This window comes from Lutjanus erythropterus, chromosome 1 (assembly GCF_056507025.1).
Source record: "Lutjanus erythropterus isolate fLutEry1 chromosome 1, fLutEry1.hap2, whole genome shotgun sequence".
NCBI classification, from domain to species: Eukaryota; Metazoa; Chordata; class Actinopteri; order Lutjaniformes; family Lutjanidae; genus Lutjanus; species Lutjanus erythropterus.
In genome coordinates, this window is record NC_139317.1 from 45,317,302 (window position 1) to 45,340,535 (window position 23,234).

General features: G+C 38.8%; 1 protein-coding gene across 2 annotated transcripts in view; it reads left to right on the forward strand.

The window, feature by feature from the left end:
* The window catches only part of arnt2 (aryl-hydrocarbon receptor nuclear translocator 2), a 108,254-nt gene that overhangs the window by 16,837 nt on the left and 68,183 nt on the right, over positions 1-23,234 (forward strand). The window contains exons 3-6 of one of the 2 annotated variants that reach the window (XM_084722239.1): positions 5,155-5,202; positions 7,355-7,402; positions 9,759-9,972; positions 12,464-12,677. In XM_084722239.1, coding sequence (XP_084578365.1) covers positions 5,155-5,202; positions 7,355-7,402; positions 9,759-9,972; positions 12,464-12,677 — 524 coding nt within the window. The remainder of the gene's footprint in view (positions 1-5,154; positions 5,203-7,354; positions 7,403-9,758; positions 9,973-12,463; positions 12,678-23,234) is intronic. The other variant, XM_084722247.1, reaches the window with a different exon arrangement.

Sequence of the window (23,234 nt, forward strand, 5' to 3'; positions counted from 1 at the left end):
TCCCCCAAAAGTGGGTGCGGCCATGACATTTTGGTGAAGTACCCGCTTGTGGTGGTCTGATTTATCATAGGATTTTCTGTGATTAGGTGAAAGTGAAACCATAGAAACTGTCTGTTTTTTTCAAGTTATGGGTACAAAAAGAATCATATGCAGGTATCGTTTGACTGGAGAAGTTTCAATACTACTTTTTCCTGCGTTTACTGCAACCAATACCTTTAAGTTATTAAGAGGAATAATATATACAAATGAGTTTCTAGACAAAATTAAGAGTGAATAACAAATGTATGATGCTAAATATTATGTGCACAGATATTAACTACGAAGTGTATTGAGACAGAAAGAGCCATAAAAAATGAGAACAGAGCAAACTCTGTCTTTTAGTCACAGTTTCTGATCTCCAATAACTGTGACAAACTGAAAATGTTCAGTTTAAATTACAGTGAAACAGCTGCATGACTACTACTCCTGAATGAACTCATCTCTCTGTCTTTTTTTGCAGTATTATAATACGGATATCAATATTAGTATACTGAAGCAGTTTCCCCAGCCCCATAGTCAGTCAGTCATTAAAACAGTCAGATAACCACACGGTGCAGTGACAGTTATTTGTCCTGACAGTGTCTATGCAGTCGTATTTCAGTTGTTGTAGCTGGAGTGCTGGTGTTTTTACTGCTGTAAAATTTGTCAGACTTGTTAAGAATATTTTTAGCATTAAAAGCTAACAAATGAGTGTGAGTCATGTTAGCCTGTAAGTGGATTTCTCCATTAACTTTGAACCTTTCAAGAAGTGGCTCTATAATAGTAATCCAGCCTGATGTTTGTCTGAACATTTCTATGTTAATAGTACTTCGTCTACATGAGGACAATGTATGCAGAGACACAAACAGGGCGTGCACTGCGCTGCTCCATGTCACGCTGCTCTGCCTTCCATCTCCATCACCCTTTCCTCAGGGCACCAGACTAACTTTTCCACAGGTTGCACTGGTGCGACCAGCTTTCTCAGTTGGTCGCACCAGCACAGTATTTGGTTGCATCTTTTGTTTTTGTGGTACAGCATGGTATTTATCTATGACTTTGCATACTCTACACCTAAATGATTAAATAATAATTATTATTGTTGTTTCTGACATTTAATTGACTGAATTTAGGCAAAAGGCACACCAAAACAAAAATCCATATTTTTCACCTGACATGTGGTGCTATTTATCCAGTTATACTTTCTTGGTATGAGCTGCAGAGTTTTGGAGATATTGGTTGTAGCAATTTCTACCTGGCACTCAGCCTGTGATTGCTCAAAACACCAAAAAATACATTTGAAAAATTAACAGCAACGTCTCTTTCCAGAAGTCTTGACCCAGTTACTCAAGATAATCCACAGACCTTGTTGTGAGCAGTTTCATGTTGGAACCACTTTCTTTCTGCTGTAGAATCTAATGAAAATATTTTTTTTCCAATAGAGAGAAACATGAAACTGCCCACAACAAGGTCTGTGAATTATCCTGAGTAACCTGTTTGTGATTTTTGGAAAGAGACTGGTTTTCAGTTTTTCAAATGTACTTCTTGGTGCTTTGAGCAACATAAGCCAAGTGTCATGTAGTCCCATTATATTGGAGAGAAGGCAGACATCTCTACGGCTGATATTGCTAAATCTCACACCAAACAAATCCAGGTGGATAAATTGCACTACAGGCCAAGGGAAAAATATGTATTTTCAATTCTGGAGGGACTGTTCCTTTAAGGGAACATTTTGTCATTGTTGGGATTCTGTTGGATTGATCATACTGGGCTCTTACATCCTTTATTTTCTGTTCCCTCAGATTGGATTTAAGTTGGTACGTTTGCTCAAAAGATGCTAAGTGCTTTGTCCTGTAGTGGTGTTTCACATTGCCAATTTTAAAGGACCAGTGTGTAAGATTCATTGGCAGATTTCAAGGACCTTATCTCTCCTTCCCCTTCCAAGGATGGAGGAAAAACTGTGGTGGCCGTGAAACTCACACAAAGACCGTATCCTAGAGCCACTTGATCTTCAATAATTGCCACAATCTTGGAACAGATGATAGTCTGTCCATTCTTGAATAAAAGCTCTGTTTTAGCTGTTTATTTTTCTCATTTTAAAGCACGCCATGTGAAATTATTTTTCTCTGACTCATTTCTGTGACTGTCTCTCGTCTTCTCTCTCCCGTGCGTGTATCTCAGTCACTGATGCGATTTGCCATGCTCATGGGAATGCACAGACTTGAGATGATTTACAACACATGCAGTTGGTCTGTGAGCTTCCTGGGCTCTCAATATGTGTTTTACTGCCCTTATACAAATTGGTTTATATATTTGCAGTCATCAAATAACAATAAAATTACCAGTGGTACTAGTAACTAGAGTAAAGTGAGAGGAATTACACACACATCACATAGGTGCAAGGCTATTACAGATATTTTCAAAGAAAAAAGGTAATGCCTGCACACTTACTCCATGCCACAAAAAGTTTAACAGACTATGTTTCAGTCACTCTTGGATCTTCATCAGGTAGACTGACAAACTGCACGACAGCAGGTGTGGTTAACCATTCGAACGTCACAGGTAGGGCTGGGCGGTATACCGGTTCGTACCGAAAACCGTTCTTTTTTTTCGTTATGATATGAATTTTTCATATACCGCCATACCGGTGAATAGCCCAAACAACGCCCGGAACGTGCGCGGCGGGAAAGAGTTTCAGCGGAGACCCATTTCACTGCTGCACACCAACACCACAGGCGTGCTGGCTTGAGCGTGTGTACTAGGGATGTTCATGGCGACTCATTTCTCTGTTGATTAGATTTAAAATTTAATTTAGACTAGTCACTAAGAAAACACAAGGCAGAATTTATTACTTTATAATGTTAAACACTGTCCGAAAAAGTACTGTGTGTATTAAGAGCCATTTGAAGACATTAATCACAGTCTACAATCGCCAAATCGTACTTGAAATGCCGCGCAAATGCGCGCTACTACGCACTGTGCAATACAAACCTTACACGCTTATGCTTCACCTTTTCAGACTGAAGAGCGTCACAGTGTCTGCAGGTAAAGGACCCAGAGCTAAACGTTAGCTTCCAGCCTGACACACAGTGTGGCTAACGTTAGCAGCTAGTAGTAGTAGCAGCAGCAGCATCTCTGCCTGCAGGTTTATGTCTGTGTCTGTGCTTAATGTGGTCACGTTTCTCCAGTCGAGTGAATATCTATCAGCTTATTCTGTCACAGTCTCCATTCATCTGTCCGACTTCGCTGATGTAAACATCCGGTGTTGCCATGGCGATCGGTTCATACGCGCTGTCTGACAGAGCCGCAGCCCCGACGAGTGCCGTGCGGCAACAGATAACTGGCATCATGCATGAATGAAATATTGACACATATTTCATTTTTAAATATTTTAAACGGCTAGTATTTCTGGTGCCGACTAGCGTGGGTGGGGATGTTTAATTGTATAGTCGTCCATGTGATGGTAACCATACTTTGAAGGGGTCATGCTTTTCTGTGTCTGGACATGGAAAAAAAACCATGATACAATCCTTATAACAGTAAAATGGGCTATTTAAAGACAATCAACTGCAGTAATTATGTTCTCAGTAGAAGAAAATGTGGGTAAGAACACTGTTGCATGAAAAAAAAATAAAAAATACTGTCAAATACCGTGAAACTGATATGATTTAAAAAAAAAACGTGATATGAAAATTTTGTAATACCGCCCAGCCCTACTCACAGGGTGATGAACTTTCAGAAACATTAATAATACAATAAATTACAAAAACATTTTGCATTGGAGAAAACCACTATAATACCATGATACAAAAGCCAACTTCAAAATGTCAGACTATATGAAAACAGATTAATCATCTCATATGTGAAGATAAACAGGAACCACATTCAAAAATATTTTAGAATTGATAGAAGGAAGGTTCACATTACAACAATGGGGAAAAACTTTTTCACAAATATGTCTGTGACTGCAACCATTTTTAAATTGTGTTTTAAAGAAAATGTTTAATCTCATACTCTTGATTTAGACCTTAATGTGCAAGAGTTTGGAGATTGAAAGGGTATTGAAATCACCTCCTGCTTTGAGATTGAATGCGCTCAATGCCAATGTGTCTGAGAGCAGCCTTCTGGTGATTTGCCTCTGCAACGCACTGCCCCCTGGGTTACGCTGGTCCTGGGTCCTAATGCAGCTCCTGTGCTCTGCTGTTCTGGTTTTTAGTGCTCTCTGAGTTTTTCCTACATTTGTTAAACCACACGGACATTTTACAAGAAAGGGATTACATTCCTAGAATAAGATATAATGCTTTTGACTTTCATAGTTTTTATTGTTATCAGTTGTGAGTACATGTTACACTTTCTTGTAAAATTGTGCTGTGTGTGTGAACCACACTGATAATTCCCTGGTGATCAAAGAAAGTAGGGGTATGCAGATACAAGATCAGATGTGACCAGCATTTGTCTCAAGTTAAGGAGATGTTTAAACACTATTTTTGGTAAATCTTTGAAGTCATTTTTAAGTAGTAGAGTAGAGCTTAAAATGTGCCAATGTGTATGTATAGTTTTTTTTCAAATTAAAAAAAAAACCCTGAAAAAAATGTTATACTGCAGTGCTGTTTGTACAGTGTCAACAAAATTTGATAATCTCAAAATCTTATCAGATTGACTGTCCTGTCCAGTGCGTGCCTCATCCTGATTAGTTTCTTCAGATGCATTGATGTTGGCTTTTCAAGCCACCGTCATGATACCACGGTCGTCTCTTGTCACAGACAGCTGATAGTTCAAACTTTGTGTTACAGTGATTTGAACCCAGCAGTGGGGTGACGAAATGGCTCATCACTCATGCCTGTGGTGACACGCTGAGATGAAAGCAACAGCTCTGTAATGACGAACTGTCCATCGCAGGACAGATAAACAAATTGATGTATCGCTTTATTTGCCAGCAGACACAACTTTGTCATTTCGCAGCAGCAGAACGAAATGAGGAAGAACTCCAAACTGATGTCTGCTGTCTAAAGTTATCACTGTGGCTGTAATATGTTTTTCTTTACTAGAAAACACCGGGGGTTTACTGATGAGAGAGCGCTGTCAGCTCTCAGTCTGATAGAAATCATATTTACTGTGTTTCCTGTGGTTGTTTCTCAGAATGGACTTTGATGACGAAGATGGAGAGGGACCTAGCAAATTTTCAAGGTGAGACCACTGAAAGCAGATCGCACCGGTGCTGTCTGAAATGTTTTAGAGCTAGTTCACTCAGTCACACAGTTCCTGTTTCAGGGTATCCACAGGTGAGATCAGTTGAAATGAACATTTTAAAATGGTCATTTTTTTACTGCACTCTTTGAGTCCTGAGTTTTAAAAAGTCCAAATTAGTCTCTGAGAAGCCTGCAGATACCCTATGTTTGTAACACTGACTACTGTGTGGACATCTCATGACTTACTTTTGATTTTCACTTCATCAAAAATACAGAGTTCTGTTATGTATTTCTTTTTTTTTAAAGAGGGACTCAAGTCTTTCTCTTTCACTGCATCTCAGCCGTCCTCTCACATTTAATTTATCTCAACTTGTTTTCCTTTTCTTTCTTTCTCCTTCTCACATTGCGTAAGTGTGTACCGTGTACAGTAAGTGCTTTATGTCTGAGCTGGCATCAGTGGATTTGTTGCTGCCGAGTTGAGTAGTGACAGTGTGGAGGAGGAGCTGCTCTCTGCTGCACACAGGAGGAACTGCACTCTTATTAATGGACAGTAGCATTACATGTATGATTTATCTGGCTACAGGACAGCCTCATATTCATACTGTCAAAGGGTTTGCCAGTGAACATACACTTTGTTCATATGTTATTCCCATAAAACAGACAATTCACTGCTGTCTCCCATAGTTCACCCTGCTGCTCAGTATGTGATGCACAGTGATTCACAGCTGCACAGAGGCTAGATATGGAAAGGATGGAAGAGTTTTCCCAGTCAACTGAGTTATAGGGCTGTAACATCAGCATGAAGACACCTCAAAGTTTAGACACATCAGGACACTCCTTTACAGTGTGAATCCACAGGATGTCAGATTACTTTTCTTTAATCTACACTCTTTTAAGTTAGGAGTGACTCCATCTTCTTCCAAAAAGTGTTGCTGTGCTTTAATACACAGGTTAAAAGAAAGTAGTTACACAATATGGATTTTTTCAGCAGAGAATAACCAATAATTACCTGCTTTTCATGGCCAATACTGATAAGATAATTGATATAATAATAATATTAATAATAATTGATAATTTCACATTTTTAGATTATAAAAAGAAGTCCCTATATCCTGTAGTTTATGCACACTTTATAGTAAATAGGACTCAGGTGTAGTGAGAAAAGATGGATGATTTAATATTCTACGGCTCTGACTGAAACAAATCTAACTGACATCACTATTAAAATATAAACAAAGAAAAGATCTGACTCTTCACATGTTATGTTTTTTAAATTTTAATATTTTATTTTATATATATATTTCAGTAAAGTAAATCAGGTAACTTCAAATACTTATTTTCAGCATTTTACCTAATTAAAATTAAATAATGTGTCAAATCAGTTGTTATTGTAGCCAGTATCTATTGGGTGGACTTTCATTATCAGAATGATAAATAATAATATATAATAATAGAGCCTGGGTTGTAACCAATAGATGTATCATAGGAGATTTTGTTTGTCCACCAAATAAACAAACACCTTTTGTAAAACCTTTAAAATGTGTATATTGTTTTACTGAAATGATGAGATAGCCTTGTTAAATCAGTCTAAATGAAAATTAAAATTTTTATTCATGTCTATAAAACATTTAACATGTCAAGCATCAAGATAATAGAAGGAAATTGGGAAATAACAGTAAAAATGGTCTTGAATGATAATATATGTACAAATTAGGCTAACTCTTGCCAAAATGTATTGATAAGGCCTGTTGTGAATTGGGTTGTGATAGATTTCTCAATTTTAAAACGTGGGTCATCAGAAAAAAGTTTTGGAAGCTCTGCTTTAAACCACATATTTCCCTAGTTGTCCGTAATGGTAACCTTCAAATATAACTTTAAAAAATAAAAGCCAGACTGTAAGGAAAGCATAGTTTTGTAAGCTGTGATTACTCAGAGTAGAACAGAATACTATAATCCCTGTACCAGGTACACCAGTCATCAGCACTCTGTTTTGTCCAGTTTTGCTCATGTTGTTACCATCAGACTTTGAACCATCTACTCAAATGCATCAATATATGACAGCCATTGCATGTGAGCAATATGGATACATGCTGCTTTTCATCTGTGTGTGTGTACATTGTGTTACATGCTGTGTCCTCTCTTCTCTGTAGGTATGATGATGATCAGATTCCTGGTGGGGATAAGGAGAGATACGCCAGGTAGGCCTAGCCAGCTGGGGCCACAGAGGATTTTCCATTGACTCAGGGACCAACAGACTGTACAACCTGCACACCTGTTCTGATCTGAACACATTCAAATACTAACAACAGGTGGTAGGGTTTACATACCAACATATTAGATCAATATTGATATATTAGAAATAATTGATAAGCCTGTCAGTGTTGACCATCAACATGAAAAGTCTGATCAGACCACAGAAAGCAGTCCACTGTGGAGAGGGAGTAGTATATTCAACAGGTGCACAGATGTCAGTCGGACTGGGTGATAGAAACGCTGCGTGACAAATGACGTCACAGAAATGAAGCTCCGTCTAACCAATCATATGGTATTCTGTCAGGAACGGCCCACCTTCCACAAATAAGTACAGTTGGGTTGGTTGAGTTGGTTAAACTCAGAAGATTAGTTTTTGTGTCAGATGTCAGATAGAAAGCAGAAATCTGTGTCCAATCACCTGAAGCTTCACCATCCAGAGTAAAGACAGAACAGATGAGCAAGTGCTTCTGGCTTGGCGGTGTCGACCTCTGTGGACTGCGTCCAAGAAAGAAGAACTGCTCAAAAATCACACAAAACTGCAAGGTTGAACTTTGCTAAAGAATGTGGAAAAGAGCCTAATGAATATTTTGGCAGCACATTCTTCCCAAATACATTTGTTTGTATCAGATGGGGTCCAGCATGCTTGGCTTGGACCTCAGCTCAGACTACCACTGTGACAAATAAACATGGAGGTGGGAGTGTGCCAGTATGCCACTGCGGGAGATGATATTTCTCTGGCACCATGAATGCAAGTTTGTAAACCCAAATACTGAATGAAAAGATGAGTCAAAAAGTTTGTCAGGACAAAATAAAAAAAGAGATTAAAAAAAGGAAAAATGTCAAACTTCTGTGACAGAATGTTCTCTGACTCTCATAGAATACCCTTTGAGGTTTTAAAGGGACAGTTCACCCCCAAATCAAAAATACATATTTTCCCCCTGGCCTGTAGTGCTGTCTATCTAGATATTGTCTATTTGAGTAGCAAAGATTGGAGAGATGTCTGCCTTCTCTCCAATATAATGGGATTAAATGGCACCCAGCTTGTGATGCTCAAAGCACCAAAAAATACACACAAAATACTCAAAACCAGTGTCTCTCTCTAAAAACCATCACCTGGTTATTGAGGATAATCCACAGACCTTGTTGCGAGCAGTTTCATGGAGGAATTACTTTCTGTCTAGCAGGAAAGAAAGTAGTTCTGGTAGATTCTACTGCAGAAAGACAGTAGTAGTCTCGTTATATTGGACTCTACAGACATCTCTGCAGCCAATATCTCCAAACTCACACCAAAACTAGATGGATAAATAGCACTAGAGGCCAGTGGAAAAACATGCATTTTTGATTTTGGAACTGAACTGTCCCTGTAAAGCAGAAGGTAGAACAACAAAATTTGTCCAGCAAACAACAGATGACAAGATCATCCGATATCATCGATTGCCAGGAGGATCGAATCTGTCCTTAAAAAACGTTGGACCTAACAAAATAAAAGCATGGAACGTCAGTAATACTGACTTTTGTTGCATGTGATTCTTAATTATGGACATTTCATTATCTAGTGTAATTGGTTAGACATTTTAAATGAATGTGCCCCACTCTTCCTGAACTGGTAACATTTCAGTGATATTGTACAGAGGTAAAATATTGTGTTTCATTTTTTTCCATATTATCCAGCTGTTTGTGTCAGTCTGTTAAACCTGCTGCTTCCTGCCTGATGGTGTTGCTAATCCAGCTACAGGAGTCTCACTAAGATTTTTCCTCCTGATGATAAGAATTGCTTTTTGTCAAAGTTATATACTACAAAAATCCATTGACAGCGTCAGACCTCAGTGAAAAGTGTTGATTTGTATATTAACGGGTCTGCAGGGGATTTAAACTGAGACAAAAAGGTTTAGTGTTTTCTCAAATACAGAGTAGAGTGGGAGCCTCTAAAAGCCTTTCTTGGCAAAACCTTGTGTTGTCCACTCTGGTTTCTGACAAAAATTCCCCACAATCAAAGACACATTTCTCATAAAAGACCTTGCTGGCTGAACTGCACACTCAACTTTCAGTCAAAGGAAAACTGAAAACCAGAAATGCATCTCAAAATAAAAAAAATAAAGAGTTGATGGGTGGTTTTATTCAACTATGCACTCCTCTAACATTTCAAATTAGACTAAAGCAGTTTAGTAAAACCTGTGGTAAAGCTTTGGAGAAACACTGGAGAGAGAAATCACGATCAGATGCATCACAGCTACTACTGGCTACTGGATCCCAGTCTGTCACGTTTCCAAGCGTCTGACGGCTCTTGTCTCTGTTGCACAGAGAGAACCACAGTGAGATTGAGCGACGCCGGCGCAACAAAATGACCCAGTACATCACTGAGCTGTCAGACATGGTCCCCACCTGCAGCGCTCTGGCCCGAAAACCTGATAAGCTGACCATCCTGCGTATGGCTGTTTCCCACATGAAATCCATGAGGGGCACCGGTAACACGTCCACTGATGGAGCCTACAAGCCCTCCTTTCTCACTGAACAGGTACTGTACTGTCAGACACCAAAGAGAAAACATTTTCACCATACATGTTCTTGCTCTTGTATTGTATTTTCTCTTGTTATTTTTATTGAATCACAGTGGCACTGGTCAACAGAAATGTACTTTAATATTAAAGTGAAAACACATTTCTACAGATTGGTCTAAATAATATCATTGTGGAAATGCTCAGTTTGGACAGAGATTTGAAGAGTCAGATGAACATTTTACATTAAAACCACAAAAAACTGGGACTGAATTCTTATCTAGGTTTTTAAAACCAAGATATTTGGCTTCATGCAGCAACATGCCTCTTATATTTTCTCTTAATTTTCTCTTAAGTGAAAGAATTAGATAAGTCAACTCCAGATGTACCAAATGTTTCAAATTTGAGCTGAATGATGAATCCCAGTTGATCATAAACTAGAGGGCTGTGGTTAACCTGGACCTTAAAGGAAAAGCTTTATATTTCTTTTTACACTTTTAATTAAACTATTTAAAAGACATTATTATTTTTTAAATAATAACTTTAGTTACATTTTTGACTCATCTAAAATTAAATTATGTCTGTGTAAGTTTATGGGCTTCATAGATGTCTTCAAGTTTTGTCCAATCAACAGTCTAAAACCCCTTAACTATTGAACATAAGATGTAAAATAGCAACTTTGTGAAGCAGGAAATAGATGGGAGAATACTTGTAAAATATGATTCTTTTAACTGTTAATAGGTTAAAAGGTGTGAGTTTTTTTTAATTATGATATAACTATAGATATTTTATTTATAATTATAATAATTAATTATTTATAAGTGGTATTTTAAACTTGTGTTTCTTTGTGTTGGACAAACAATTAGTGAGAAAAAGAGAAAAGCAAAAGTAAGAAAATACTGGTGAATCCCAGAAATCAACGGGTACTAACAAAATAAGAAGAATTTTTTTCAGAAATGTTTACTTCTTCGTAGTGATTTAATAAATGTATCTGTAATCTGTATGTGAAAAGCTTTGAATATAGAATAATGAAAATAAAGCACTGCCATCTGAGGACCTTTTTTTTCTGGGGTTCCCCTGTTAAGCCTGTGTTTAACGTCACAATGCTATGAACTGTGGGTAATTCCCTCAGGCAAAGTCTGCAGAAATGCCGACTTACGGAAAGTGTGCATGAAAGGCTCAGAGTCTGCAAGAGAGCCCTCATGGACTGTTGTACCAAACGTAAAGTAAAACCACACTCCTATCTGCCGGCCACTGAGCGGCTCCACTGGAGCAGGTGGGCTTAAGGGCCTTGCTCAAGGGCACCTCAGTGGTGGCAGTGATGGAGGGACAAGTGCTGCCTTTCACTTTCCCCACCCACATTTATCCCGCCGGTCAGGGGTTTAAACCGGGGACCTCCCAGTCCTAAGCTCGCTTCTCTAAAGTTCTGGCCATCAATGCCTTTTCCCTCCATCCTCCTGCCAAGAAAGTTTGTAAAATACATCCAGGTGTTCTGTTATTCCTCTTCCACTGTTTGAAACAGCATGGTTAATCCACTCGACTTGTTTAGAATGAGGTTTTGTAGCATCTATCATATTAAACTGAACGTAGACTGCTGGTCTTTTGAACTGTTAGAAAGATTTCTTGTTTGCTGCCATGGCTTCTTAGGTTAGCATTGCTAAAATCTCTACTTGTCATTTGGTTCCACCTTGTAGCCACAGATGCACCTTGTTGTTGATTGCAGTTGTTGTTGGACTACACAATAGGAGTAGGCTAACTCAACAAAATTAGAATTACATCTATCAATATTCCTGGTCAGTGGTCCACTTGGGTATTCGTGGCACAGAATCTGATTGACTCTATAAAACGTGGATCTGAACCCATATGGGTCTCAGGTCCTAGGGTTGGGTGGATAGGTGAAGACCTCAAGTGTGCAGATATTATATGTGTTTAGTTCAGTTACTGCAGTAGTGGTATATTCTGATTCAACAGTGCTACAAGCTCAGTGCAGGTCCATCCTTTCCAAAGTGTTGTCTGGATTCAGACTTTGCTTACTGTGAAGCGGTCAGTGACATAAGTGACCAAAGCTTCTCACTACTTTTTATGTGAATCCAGGGAATTTTTACGAGAAACTGGAACAGTTTTGGTTTTGGGAAACCTGGAAAATGACTCCCTGGGCAGACCACTACCTATTAATCTACAGAGTGGTTTGAGACACACCCTGAGGCAAATTAGAGCCTGATGTCCTCATTTGTCATGATAATATACAATATGTTGAAGCCAGCTACCAGTGTGTAATTGACAGCCTGATTTGTCATCATTCAAAAAGCTCAGTATCTGTATTTTTTTTTTAACATGCTCAAGTTTTGAGTTGAACATAATGAGGGTACAGAGCTCCTTCAGCATTATCTGACTCTCACATTTGTTTGTAATTATGGCTAATTAGTGAATGTTGTAGAGCATGCAGCTGATTAGAAATAGGCCACTTCCTTCCTGATGTCTGAATGCTCACGTACTCTCTGCTCCCTGTAGGAACTGAAGCACCTGATCCTGGAGGCGGCGGACGGCTTCCTGTTTGTGGTTGCCGCAGAGACGGGCCGAGTGATCTATGTGTCGGACTCCGTGACCCCCGTGCTGAACCATCCCCAGTCTGAGTGGTTCGGCAGCACTCTTTATGAACAGGTCCACCCTGACGACGTGGACAAGCTGAGGGAACAGCTCAGTACTTCAGAAAACTCCATGACGGGTACTGTCACTGAGAAAACTCTCTCAGCTCAACTTTCTTTTTTTTTTTTGTTTTTCTTAATTATTGGTTTACAGAAGGTCACAGAGAAGCAGATGAGAGTCAGACACACAAGTAGTACCATTTAATCTTTTTCTAAATATAATAATATATATAATAATATGAAACTCTTTCCTTTGTCACACACAGTGTGTTGCAGAAACTCTAGGCCACATGTGTCAAACTTGAAGGCCAAATCTGACCTGGGACCTCATATCATGTGGGCTTGCAAAGAACCCTTATTGTTATTTTGATCTTACTTATACTACTTTATAATACTTAATACTTTGCAACTTTTCTGCCGATTCTCGCTTAATTTTTTAGTTGTTTGGGCTATAAAATGTCAGAAAATGGTGACAAATGTCTCCCAAAATGTTTCCCAGTGCCCAAAGCTCAGTTTACTGACACAGAGGACTAAAGAAACCAAACAATATTCACATTTGTAAAGCTGAAATCAGAGAATTTTGACATTTTTTTCTTCCTCATAATGATTAATTGAAAATAGTTTAATAGATTAATTTAATAGTTCTAATTAGTTAATCAATTGTCATTCAAGAGGAAAGAAACCAGAAAATATTCATATCTATTAAGCTGCAACCACAGAATTCTGACGTTGAATTGATTAATTAAATAATTGACGCCTAATCACTTAATCATTGCAGCTCTAATAGGTTAAATATATTACATAAACTTTAATATATGAATATGTAATGCATAAGTATAAATTGTACAATAGTTGTACAGGGCTTGCAATTATCTTTCATAGACTTCTGCTTTCAGTGCTAGTTATTGATAATTAAGTTATTTGTAAAACCAATAATCAAATGCAGAGGCATTTATCTTATATGATAACAAGTAGATACATTTATATAGTCCGGCCCTCTGAGGGTAACCATAACACTGATGTGGTCAAGGATAAAACTGAGTTTGACACCCCTGCTTTAGGCAGTGGGAATGAAGAATGAAATTAAGCACAGACATACTCTTGAGTCTAGACTTTTCCTTAACAATTTTGCTTTACCTCAATGGAAAACAGTGATTTCCTGAGGACTTAGTACAAAACAACTGCGGTGCTGAGATAATCTGACTGGGTTTATACTGGGTTATGTAATTATGCAACACTAGATGTTATAGACATGGACCTGCTGTGGTGAAACTACAATGTTCTGGAGATGGACTACTAAAAAACTTAGCTACTTTTCCTCCTGTTTTCTTAACTGTGTTGTTTCATACAGGCTATTTAAATGTGGATATAATGTGGATTCATTACCAAGGAAGTGAAATTGAGAACATTGAGAAGTGTTGCTCACGCTCAGCCCCCTGCCCACTCAGAAATAGCAATTTGTACAAGATAAGATGTGTGAGGCCTACAAATCTACTGCTGTACATATCTGCTCGACATAATCTAAAGGCTCCAGGATCAGGTAGAGATGGAGTGAAATGTCCATGTGGATTTCTAAATCAAAGACAATAATTTGTTCGTGTGGGTGGTGGGCGGATGATTTATGCGCACATGCAGATTTGGATGAACTCAGAGCTGAACCACAAATCAGGAATGCACTGTTTGAGGTTATCCAGACTGGCAGTGTTTTGAAGAAGTGCTTACTTTTTGGAGTTTTTGGTGTCAGCTTCAATTTTAACAAATGTAACAATTTACACTGACTTTGAGAAGTGTGCTGGAGATGTGAGTCTGCATGTTGAGTCTTCTTTTGTGAGTCTTCTTGTTTTTTCTCTGGCACTTTTGGTGAAGCATAATCCCCACAGAAAACTATTTAGATAATACAGATTTATCTTTTGTCCATATACATTCACTCATGCCAGTTTATTAGACACAGCTAGCTAAAACAAATAGGCTGTTCTGTAGTTAATAAGTCTTGCATCTTGTGTGAATTCCCAGTTAGGCCTCCTGGCACCTGCTTAGACTTTGTTTCAAGCTAGAAAAAAAATAAAAGCTGAGACAATAGATACACATTTTGTTACATACATAATTAGTTTGTATTCATTAATGTTAATGAAGCTGATGTAGAAAAAACACCCAACAAATTGTTCAGGTAAATTAAAGTGAGCGTGTAAACATTTTACTAATGAAAGAGGCCGGTCCAGACTCTGGGTTTTAAAGGATTAAAAAGTAATTAGACCAAATTATCTCTCACAGTGTGAAAACAGAAAGGTAGCTCTCCAGGTGGCTGTTAAATTTAGTGAAAAAAAACAACAATAAAATCAGCATGGGCGTCAGAGTTAACATCTCTACCTCCTGTCTGTTTGGAAGAGACAACACCATAGAAACTGGCAGCCAAAGTCTTTATTAAAATATATTAAGCCACGTTCTGCAGTCAGCTGCTTTGAGCTGAATCTACATGTACCTGGATACAATCTCACATGGTTGAACAGCTCAATCTGGTGGACAGTTTAGGTAGAAGGAACAATATTAAATGAACCAGGTTGAATTGATTGAATTGTTTAGATAATTAATCTTGATTATATGAATGACAGCCAGTCATTGATAAACTGGGGGCCTTGACTCAATACCTTTAATGCATTGATTGAAATAACCCGGCACTAAGTAGTATTGAAACTTCTCCAGTAAAGTGATACCTGCATTCAATCCTTTTTGTTCCAAGATCAAGAGAAAAATTATTATTTGCAGGGTTTTTTCTCGCAGCGGATCTCCTCAAGCATCGTTTGATTTAATGTGACGGTGATTAGCACTCTACCTCAGTAGCTAAAACCCACACAGTCAAACGTGGCGTATTTGACAGAATTGGCTGTTTTAATATAAAGGTATCAAATGAAGTACTCTATTTGTATCAGTATCACTTGAAGGGTACTGGTATAGTTCCTGGTATCTTTTTTTTTTTTTTTAAACGATATCCAGCCCTCGACTTACCAGGACAGACACTGGTCCAGTCTAAACCAGGCCTGGTTGTCCTTATATGGCACAGATTCTTTTAAACATAACTGAGCTGAAATTCTGAATAGCGCATATTCAAGAGGCAGGATTCTGAAATCAAATATTGAAAAATATATGGTAAGGGCCACACTTTGGAGCCTAAAACCACATTCCCATCCACAGTACCTGGAACTTTTAGTGGTGTGTTTTCACCACTGTCTAAAGAGCAGCAAAGCTGACAGATGAGTTTTTATATGCTATTTTTTTGTGAGACTATACAATGATGACGCCATAGGAAGCACTTCCTGCTGCACTCCATCCAGAGCAAAAATCTTCTTCTGTGTGGATGTGTCAAAGCACAGTGAACAAAAGACTGGTTTGTGGCTGCAGACTTTTTAAAAAAGGTGTCTGAAATAAAACGCTGTGAGTACTCGACCAATAAGAAGTGGTCTGCATTGTAAGCCCTTAGTCTAAAATTGTTGCACATTTGGAAAACTTACTACCCCATGAGCAGGGATTTTTGGGGCGTAAAATAATGCCTCCAGAGCTTAATTTAGGGCAGATTCCCACCTAAAGGTCCCATGCTTGAATTTCCCACAGGGCTGCAAATAACAGTTATTTTCATTTTTTTTTTAATCTGTCAGTTATTTTCTTGATTAGTGAATTAATTAATCCTCTCACAGTTGAAAAATAGGTCCACATGTTTGGACCAATTTTTCAATAAAACTTTTCATAAAATGTCAGAAAAGGTCTTGGTGTTTCTCAAAGCCCAAGATGCCGTCTGCAAATGTCTTGTTTTGTCTACAACACAAAAATATTCAGTTTACTGTCAGAGAGGAGTAAAGAAACCTGAAAATATTCACATTTAAGAAGCAACAATCAGAATTTAGATTACTTTTCTCTTAAAAACAAACTCAAACAGATTAATTGATAAATCAAAGTACTTGGCGATTAATTTTATAATTAATTTATTAAATTATTAATTATTGCAGCTCTCATTTTCCAGCTGGTGTGGCGATCCAGAAATTGTAAACACAAGTCATGTGGTACAAATGTGGTTTGAGTATTAGTCATACTGTCATAGATGGACAACCGAGACCACACCTTCGAGACAGACCAGAGAGCGGCCGCTTGGTCTGCACCAGACTTTGAGTCTAGTGTTCACAGAACAACCCAAAGAAAACTGGAAAAATCCTCCAGGTTTTGGTTCAACTGGACCAGTCCACCATTAGACCCGAGCCCCTGCAGTGGAACGCCATTGAGTTCCTCCAAATGTTCCTAGTCTCTGGGGAAAGTTCCTGTAGTGGAAACCCAGCTTAAGCTTCTTTTAAACAAGAACATCAATAAAACCAGTTGTATAATGTCTTCTTAGAGGGTCTAAAGTCTAGATATCTCAGCCACTGCCGAGACCCTTTTGTCGCTTATGTTTTTCATTCTGGTTCCCCAACTTTATGGGATGATGAAATGAAAACACTTGTAACTAATATAAACTCAGGCCAAGGTTGCACTAGGTTGAGTCAGGAATTATAAACTCTGTCTTCTGACTTTCAAGTGATTTCTACTCTGCGTTTAAGTGACTCCTCCATGTCTTGTATTTTTCATGTTATATGATAATTCTAGGGTGAACAATGAGTGTGTTATAAGGCACTGAGAGGGATAGTTAAAATACATGCTCACAGTGCTCACTAGAGGGCAACATCGCCTTGTTAAATCCTCTAAATTCCTCTGGATGGTACTCTAGAGGCTCCACACCATGTCAGTTGAGTTTGTATTTGAATCTGTCCGTCTTTCCATCTGACCCCAGAGGCCCTGTGAAGCACACTGAATACCCAGCAGTGCCATGTAATCCACATAACACAGTAATCTCCATGTAGAGCTGTGACAGATGAAAATACACTCACACGGGTATACACAAGCTCATACACAACCTTTGAAGTGCCAGCATTTCTCAGAGTTTAAGTTTCCTTCAGTGGAACTAAATCGGTATGTTTTGGAGACTCTTTCTCCGTCTTCTGCTGCTCACTGTTTGAACTTTCTTGTGCGCCTGTTACAAAACTGCATATTTTTCCAGCCTGCTGACGTGGAAGGACTGAACAACATTAATCGTTTAGAAGTGGAACAAGTGATTGTTTCCTGCACACCAGTTGTTGCTGTCTGTAGTTCGTTGTGGGAATAATCAGTGATCCATTAACTGTTATGGAATCTCTTTTGGGGGGCAATAATAGTTGGGGTGATCTGTGCATTCCATTAGCTAGTGATCAATATCTGCTTCTAATACTTTCAGAACTCCTTCAACAAGGAAGGCAGGTTTTAAAGCAGGTTCCTCAGGCTGCCAGTGTTTAGGACGTGGTTGATTTAGGACGAAGACTAGAAGCAGGGGGAAACGGTCAACCTGGTTCTGTCCAGAGTTCAAACATAAACCTCATGCATATGGTAACGGTGTTGTCTCTCGGTAACATATCCATTTCTGGCCCTTCACACTCACACAGTACATCCTCAATTATGGTGCAGTGCTTTCAACAAGAGGCAGAGCCCCAAATAAAATAATAGCAGTGATTTAATTTGTCACATGACTCTCTGTGGGCAATGTTGAACTCCTTTTTTGCGGCCTTCCTCACATGATTCAGCTCCATCATCTTTCTCCACAAAAATGGTCTGAAAACATTTTTTTCTGTCATTTTACAATCTGGAGAAAATTGATTCACATTACTAGATGAGGAAAGTTTAATCTTTAGTTGTTTGATGTACTTTCTTTGAGAATTAAGTCATGGAAAACGGTTAAAATGTAAATGCTGCCTTGAAGTAACACTGTACTAGGGCTGGTTAATAAATGTCAATACTAGCACCAATACCAGTACCCTTATAGTAATACTGATACTAATGCAGTACTTCAATCAATACTTTTTTTTGAAGGTTCTATATGAAGAACACTTGCATTGATTGGCCGTGACCATAACAATATAAATAGTATTTCTTTTCTATAACCAGGTAACAAAAGGATTGAATGCAGCTATCACTTGACTGGAGAAGTTTCAATGCTACCTTAAAGATATTACATATCCATACCCATCTCTGCACCTTATCATGGATCCCCACCATGATATTTTGGTACTGTGTTACTGTTTATATGCTGTTCAACCAAAATAAGATAAGACAATAAGGCTGTAAAATGCATTGATAACTATTTTATTTTATTTTAACTCATAAGCAGTGAGTCAAAGATGGCAGCAACACAACAAATGGTTGCAGCGTACTGTGTGTCAGCAAAGACAAACATGAGGAAATAGAAATTTTATTATTTTTAGCTTCTTTGCAAAAACAACCATATTTGATGCATTGTAGTCCATCCCCATCTCGTTGGTTTAACTGATACTGAGCTTCAGGTTATCAGTCCTCTGTACTTCCCTGTAAAAATAGTCTGTAAGTGAAGACCTCCCCTGTGCACATAAAAGCTCTCAAATTATGTTCACTAATTTGTTAAAATGCTTATTTGCGAGCACTTCTTTGCTAAAATGGTCCATCCACCTGGCAGGTGTGCCATACAGACATGCTGATTACTGCACATGTGACGTTTTATCTTGAATAAAGGCATTTCTCAGTGTTAGGGCCAGTTAGGTCTAAGCATGAGGAGTGATTAGTTAGGGCAGCAGGTCATTGTCAGGCCTCTGCAGAGGCTTGATGACGAGCTGATCATTTGAATCAGGCATGTTGGGGCAGGGAAACATCTAAAACATGCAGGGCAGGACCAAGGACAAAGGACAAGGATTGGGAAACGCCGGGTTAGGATAAGAATATCAGGGTAAGCCAATCAAAGGTAGCGTATTTGAAAGAAATAAACCTCGTGTGCACAAAAGGAGTTTCTTTTTTCTCAGTCAGTAGACTTTTCTTGCAGCAGCCATATTGGTGTGAAATGGTGGTGTAAACACAGGTGTTACCAATGATACTAATTAAGGTCCCATTCCATTTAATGCAGCAGAGCTTTTGCACTGAGCCAACATGCACAACAGCAGCAGTGTGACTCTGTTTGACCTGAATGGAACAGAACCTTAAAAGGATAGTTCACCCACAAATAAAAATTCAGTCATTATCTACTCACCCTCATGCCGATTGAAGGCCGGGCTTAGTTTTTTGTTTTATGTTTGTTTGTTTTTTTCTATTGTTTTTTTCTGTTTGAAAACTGGTCACCATTCACTTTAATTGTTTGGGAGATTCTGCAACACTGTTTCCCTGTGAAACTCCAGCAGAGTTTTGTGGACTAAAAAACTAAACCCGACCTTCAATCGACATGAGGGTGAGCAGATAATGACTGAATTTTCATTTCTGCATCTCTTTAGTTAGTATTATCAGTAACACCTGTGTTTACTCTATTTCATGTCAGAATGGCTGCAGTTAAAAGGGTCCATAACGAGGTTTGCCAGATACGGTTGATGAATAAATGTTGGTCTCCAAACAGGCATGATGGTACAATTTTAATTGCAATAACAGTATTGTTCATAAAATGTGTAATTAGAAGTTTTCCTCAACTTGTTTAGCTCTAGAAGACATTTTATAACTGTTCTCACAGACAGAATAGTACAATCTGTGACTCGTAAACTGATGCTGATGTGTAAAATTGGTTCAAAATAGCTTATGTGGAAGAGAATAGCTTGTACTTGTGTTTGTCTCCTTTGTTCTGTGTGGGCAAAGTGCTGATGATGTAATCTAGACTGTTATGTGTTTATCTTGGTCATCAACCTCCTCTCCTCTATCTGCATATTCTCAACACAACATCATCATACTCATGTGTTTGCATGTGAACTTCCAGTCAAATTTGTGAGATGCTGAGAATTCCTTTTCCATCTGGAAAGGGTCAGCCACATCCTGATGATGATGGAGACTGATTGTGCAGGTTATGGTAACAAAGCCAAGCTGTGGGGTCTCACCTTTCCTTTTCTCCTCCATCCTGGACAAACTCAGCGTTAATTTAAGCCATAATCCTGCACTAAACCACTTTAGCCACATGATCAAGAAACACAAGGGCCCCCGGGGGTCCTTGAGGCAGTTGTTCTGTATCCTTTGGCAAAATGGGACTCCAAGGCCTTGTTCAGACTGCCAGCCCAAATCTGTTTTTTGGCATATCCAGATTGTATCCAGACTGATTTTGTCTGAGGTTGTTTGAAATTATTCTAATTGGATTTCTGTCATGCAATGCGCTATACAATGACAACATCAAATCCACAGTTACAGAAGTGCATCAGTGCAGCTGAGCAGAATCACTGCTGTTACTAGATAGAGATGAACCGATATGAAAATTTCATGTCACGATTGTGTTATCACGGTTATCAGTATCATCATGATATAAAATGTGCTGAAAATGTTTGAAAAGTACTGATACACACTGAAAATTGGGAAAAACTCTCATCGATTTAAAATGGCATATTGGCCTTTGTGATGTTATCACTGACGCAAAACAGCCCACCCTGCTGTTCTGCCTGCATCTGTTGCCAGCTTTGGGTGATGCTGGACAGTATTCATTGTGAGTTTTTCAAAGTATAGTAATCAAACACAATACTTAAAATTTAAAATTATAATACTAATTTTTTTTAGTTTATTGTGAAACTGATTATTGTTTCAAGTGCACTACTAGCAGAGTGAAATGGAGGACAGCACACACAGAAAAAACTGTTGACAGTTGGGTTTGCATGGTGTGACAGAAGCGCTCTGCACCGTGATGTGACAGTGCGATTGTTTGGAGGGCGAGATGATGGATCTCCATTTCTCATGCTTCCAGCTTTGGAAATCTACATTCCAGGTGTACATAGATACTGACGCCGACGCTGTTACAACAAAAGCCCATGCAGATAGGTTGGTGATATCTGGATCTGGTTTGGGCGATATGTTAAAATTTTCCAACCGGCCACCATCAGCCCATTGATTGGAGATATATTTGTCTCCCCCTCCAACCTCCTGCCGTCCTCTCAAGTCTCAACTGGAAGATATGTGCAAGTAGTGGATTTGCTACGTTAGATATGCCGTTCACTACGTCCACTAAACAACATAAACTCACAGTGCCAAGAAATTAAACATTCTCCCACTTATTTTCCTTTTTAAACAGAGAAACACAACCGTAAACCTTCTGAGTTCATTTTTTTTTTATTTTACCAAAGACGAGCTTAATTGACTCATTAACTCCTTGTAATACACACTTCATTAAAACTCAGCAGAAAACACGTAAAACTCACCAAAACCGCCTTTATTAGTCTGTTCACTCTTCCAACAATCACCAACTGTGGTTTGGTCGAATTGAATCCCTATTTCACTGCATGAAAAGAATGCAAAGAGTCTAATTCTGCAGGCTGTTTTCCTCTCACTGCTCACTCAGTGCTGGCTGAGTGGGTGTGTACTGTGCCGCTGGTTGAGAACGCGGTGCACAGCAGTGGCTGTCGCTGCACACCATTGCATTAGCAAAACAAAAGGACAAATATTGCCCAGCAATGGATTCAGGCCATCATCAATAAGCAGTATATTTGTCCAGTCACTCAACCCAAGCCTTGACACATCTGATCACTTGCTACTAACAGTCCAGACAGTCTTTCTAAAGGTCTGATTTGTGCAACAAATTTGATTTGCTTGCAGCCTGAACAAAGCTGCAGGGAATTCACAAGAATTGTGTGAAGTTATAAAAAATAGTTAGGAACTATTTTTCATAAGTTTCTCTGTCAGCACTTCCATGCCACAGTGTTGACGGTTCTAAAATTGGAAAATCAAGATTTAAAGGGTCAGTCTAAAGTGTCTGTTGTTGAGAGCTCAGTGTTGTGTTGGAGAAGCTTTCCTCTGGCAGCTCCAGTGATCAGCTGTCTTCACAGGAATTTCTCTCTTTTCATCTCTGCTTCAGTGCCAGTAAATAGAATTGGTTGAGGAAATGACTGTGCACTTAGCTCACACAAATGGCAGTTTGATGTTAGTCACAGTCGGATAAATCGGCCCCACTGGGGCCTTTTATTTAGCATTGCCACGGGTCTGGAAAGTACTTGAAAGTGTTTGGATTAAAAAAAATCAAGACCTTGAAAGTGCTTGGATTTACTGAGTAATACAGATCATTAAAGAGTTTTAGCCCTGTTACCTCTGTCATTTCAAAATTCACCTATGATACCATTCTTACCCATCTGGAGCGCGGGGCCAACACTTTCTTGTTATCTATAACTGCCCATGTGGGCTCCAAGCATACAGCAATTTGTTCGTCTCTCTGCTGTGTCATCGGCTTTCGTGCTCTCTTGTAGGCATGTTAAAAGTGTTAAAGCACAAAGGAGTAGTCAGGGACAGGATAGCTGGATAAATGATGGGCTAAAGCTCCAGTAATTATGCTGCATTCTGTTGGTTTTTGGTTCTCTGTCTCTTGGAAAAAAAACACCACACTGCATTGTGTTTAGTCTAATTGTGACTCTCTGCGTCAAAGCTAGGTTGAAAGTGTGTGCACCTCTCCCTCCCCTTCTCATGAATTGTCTATTCTATTTATTTTGCTCCTATAACATGACATCTTTAAAATTGATACCATTAATATGTCCAGAGAGCACATATGTTCTTTTTATTATAAACAATATACTGTAAAAGGAAAGTTATTATTAAGTTATGAAAGTAAAAAAATGTGGCAG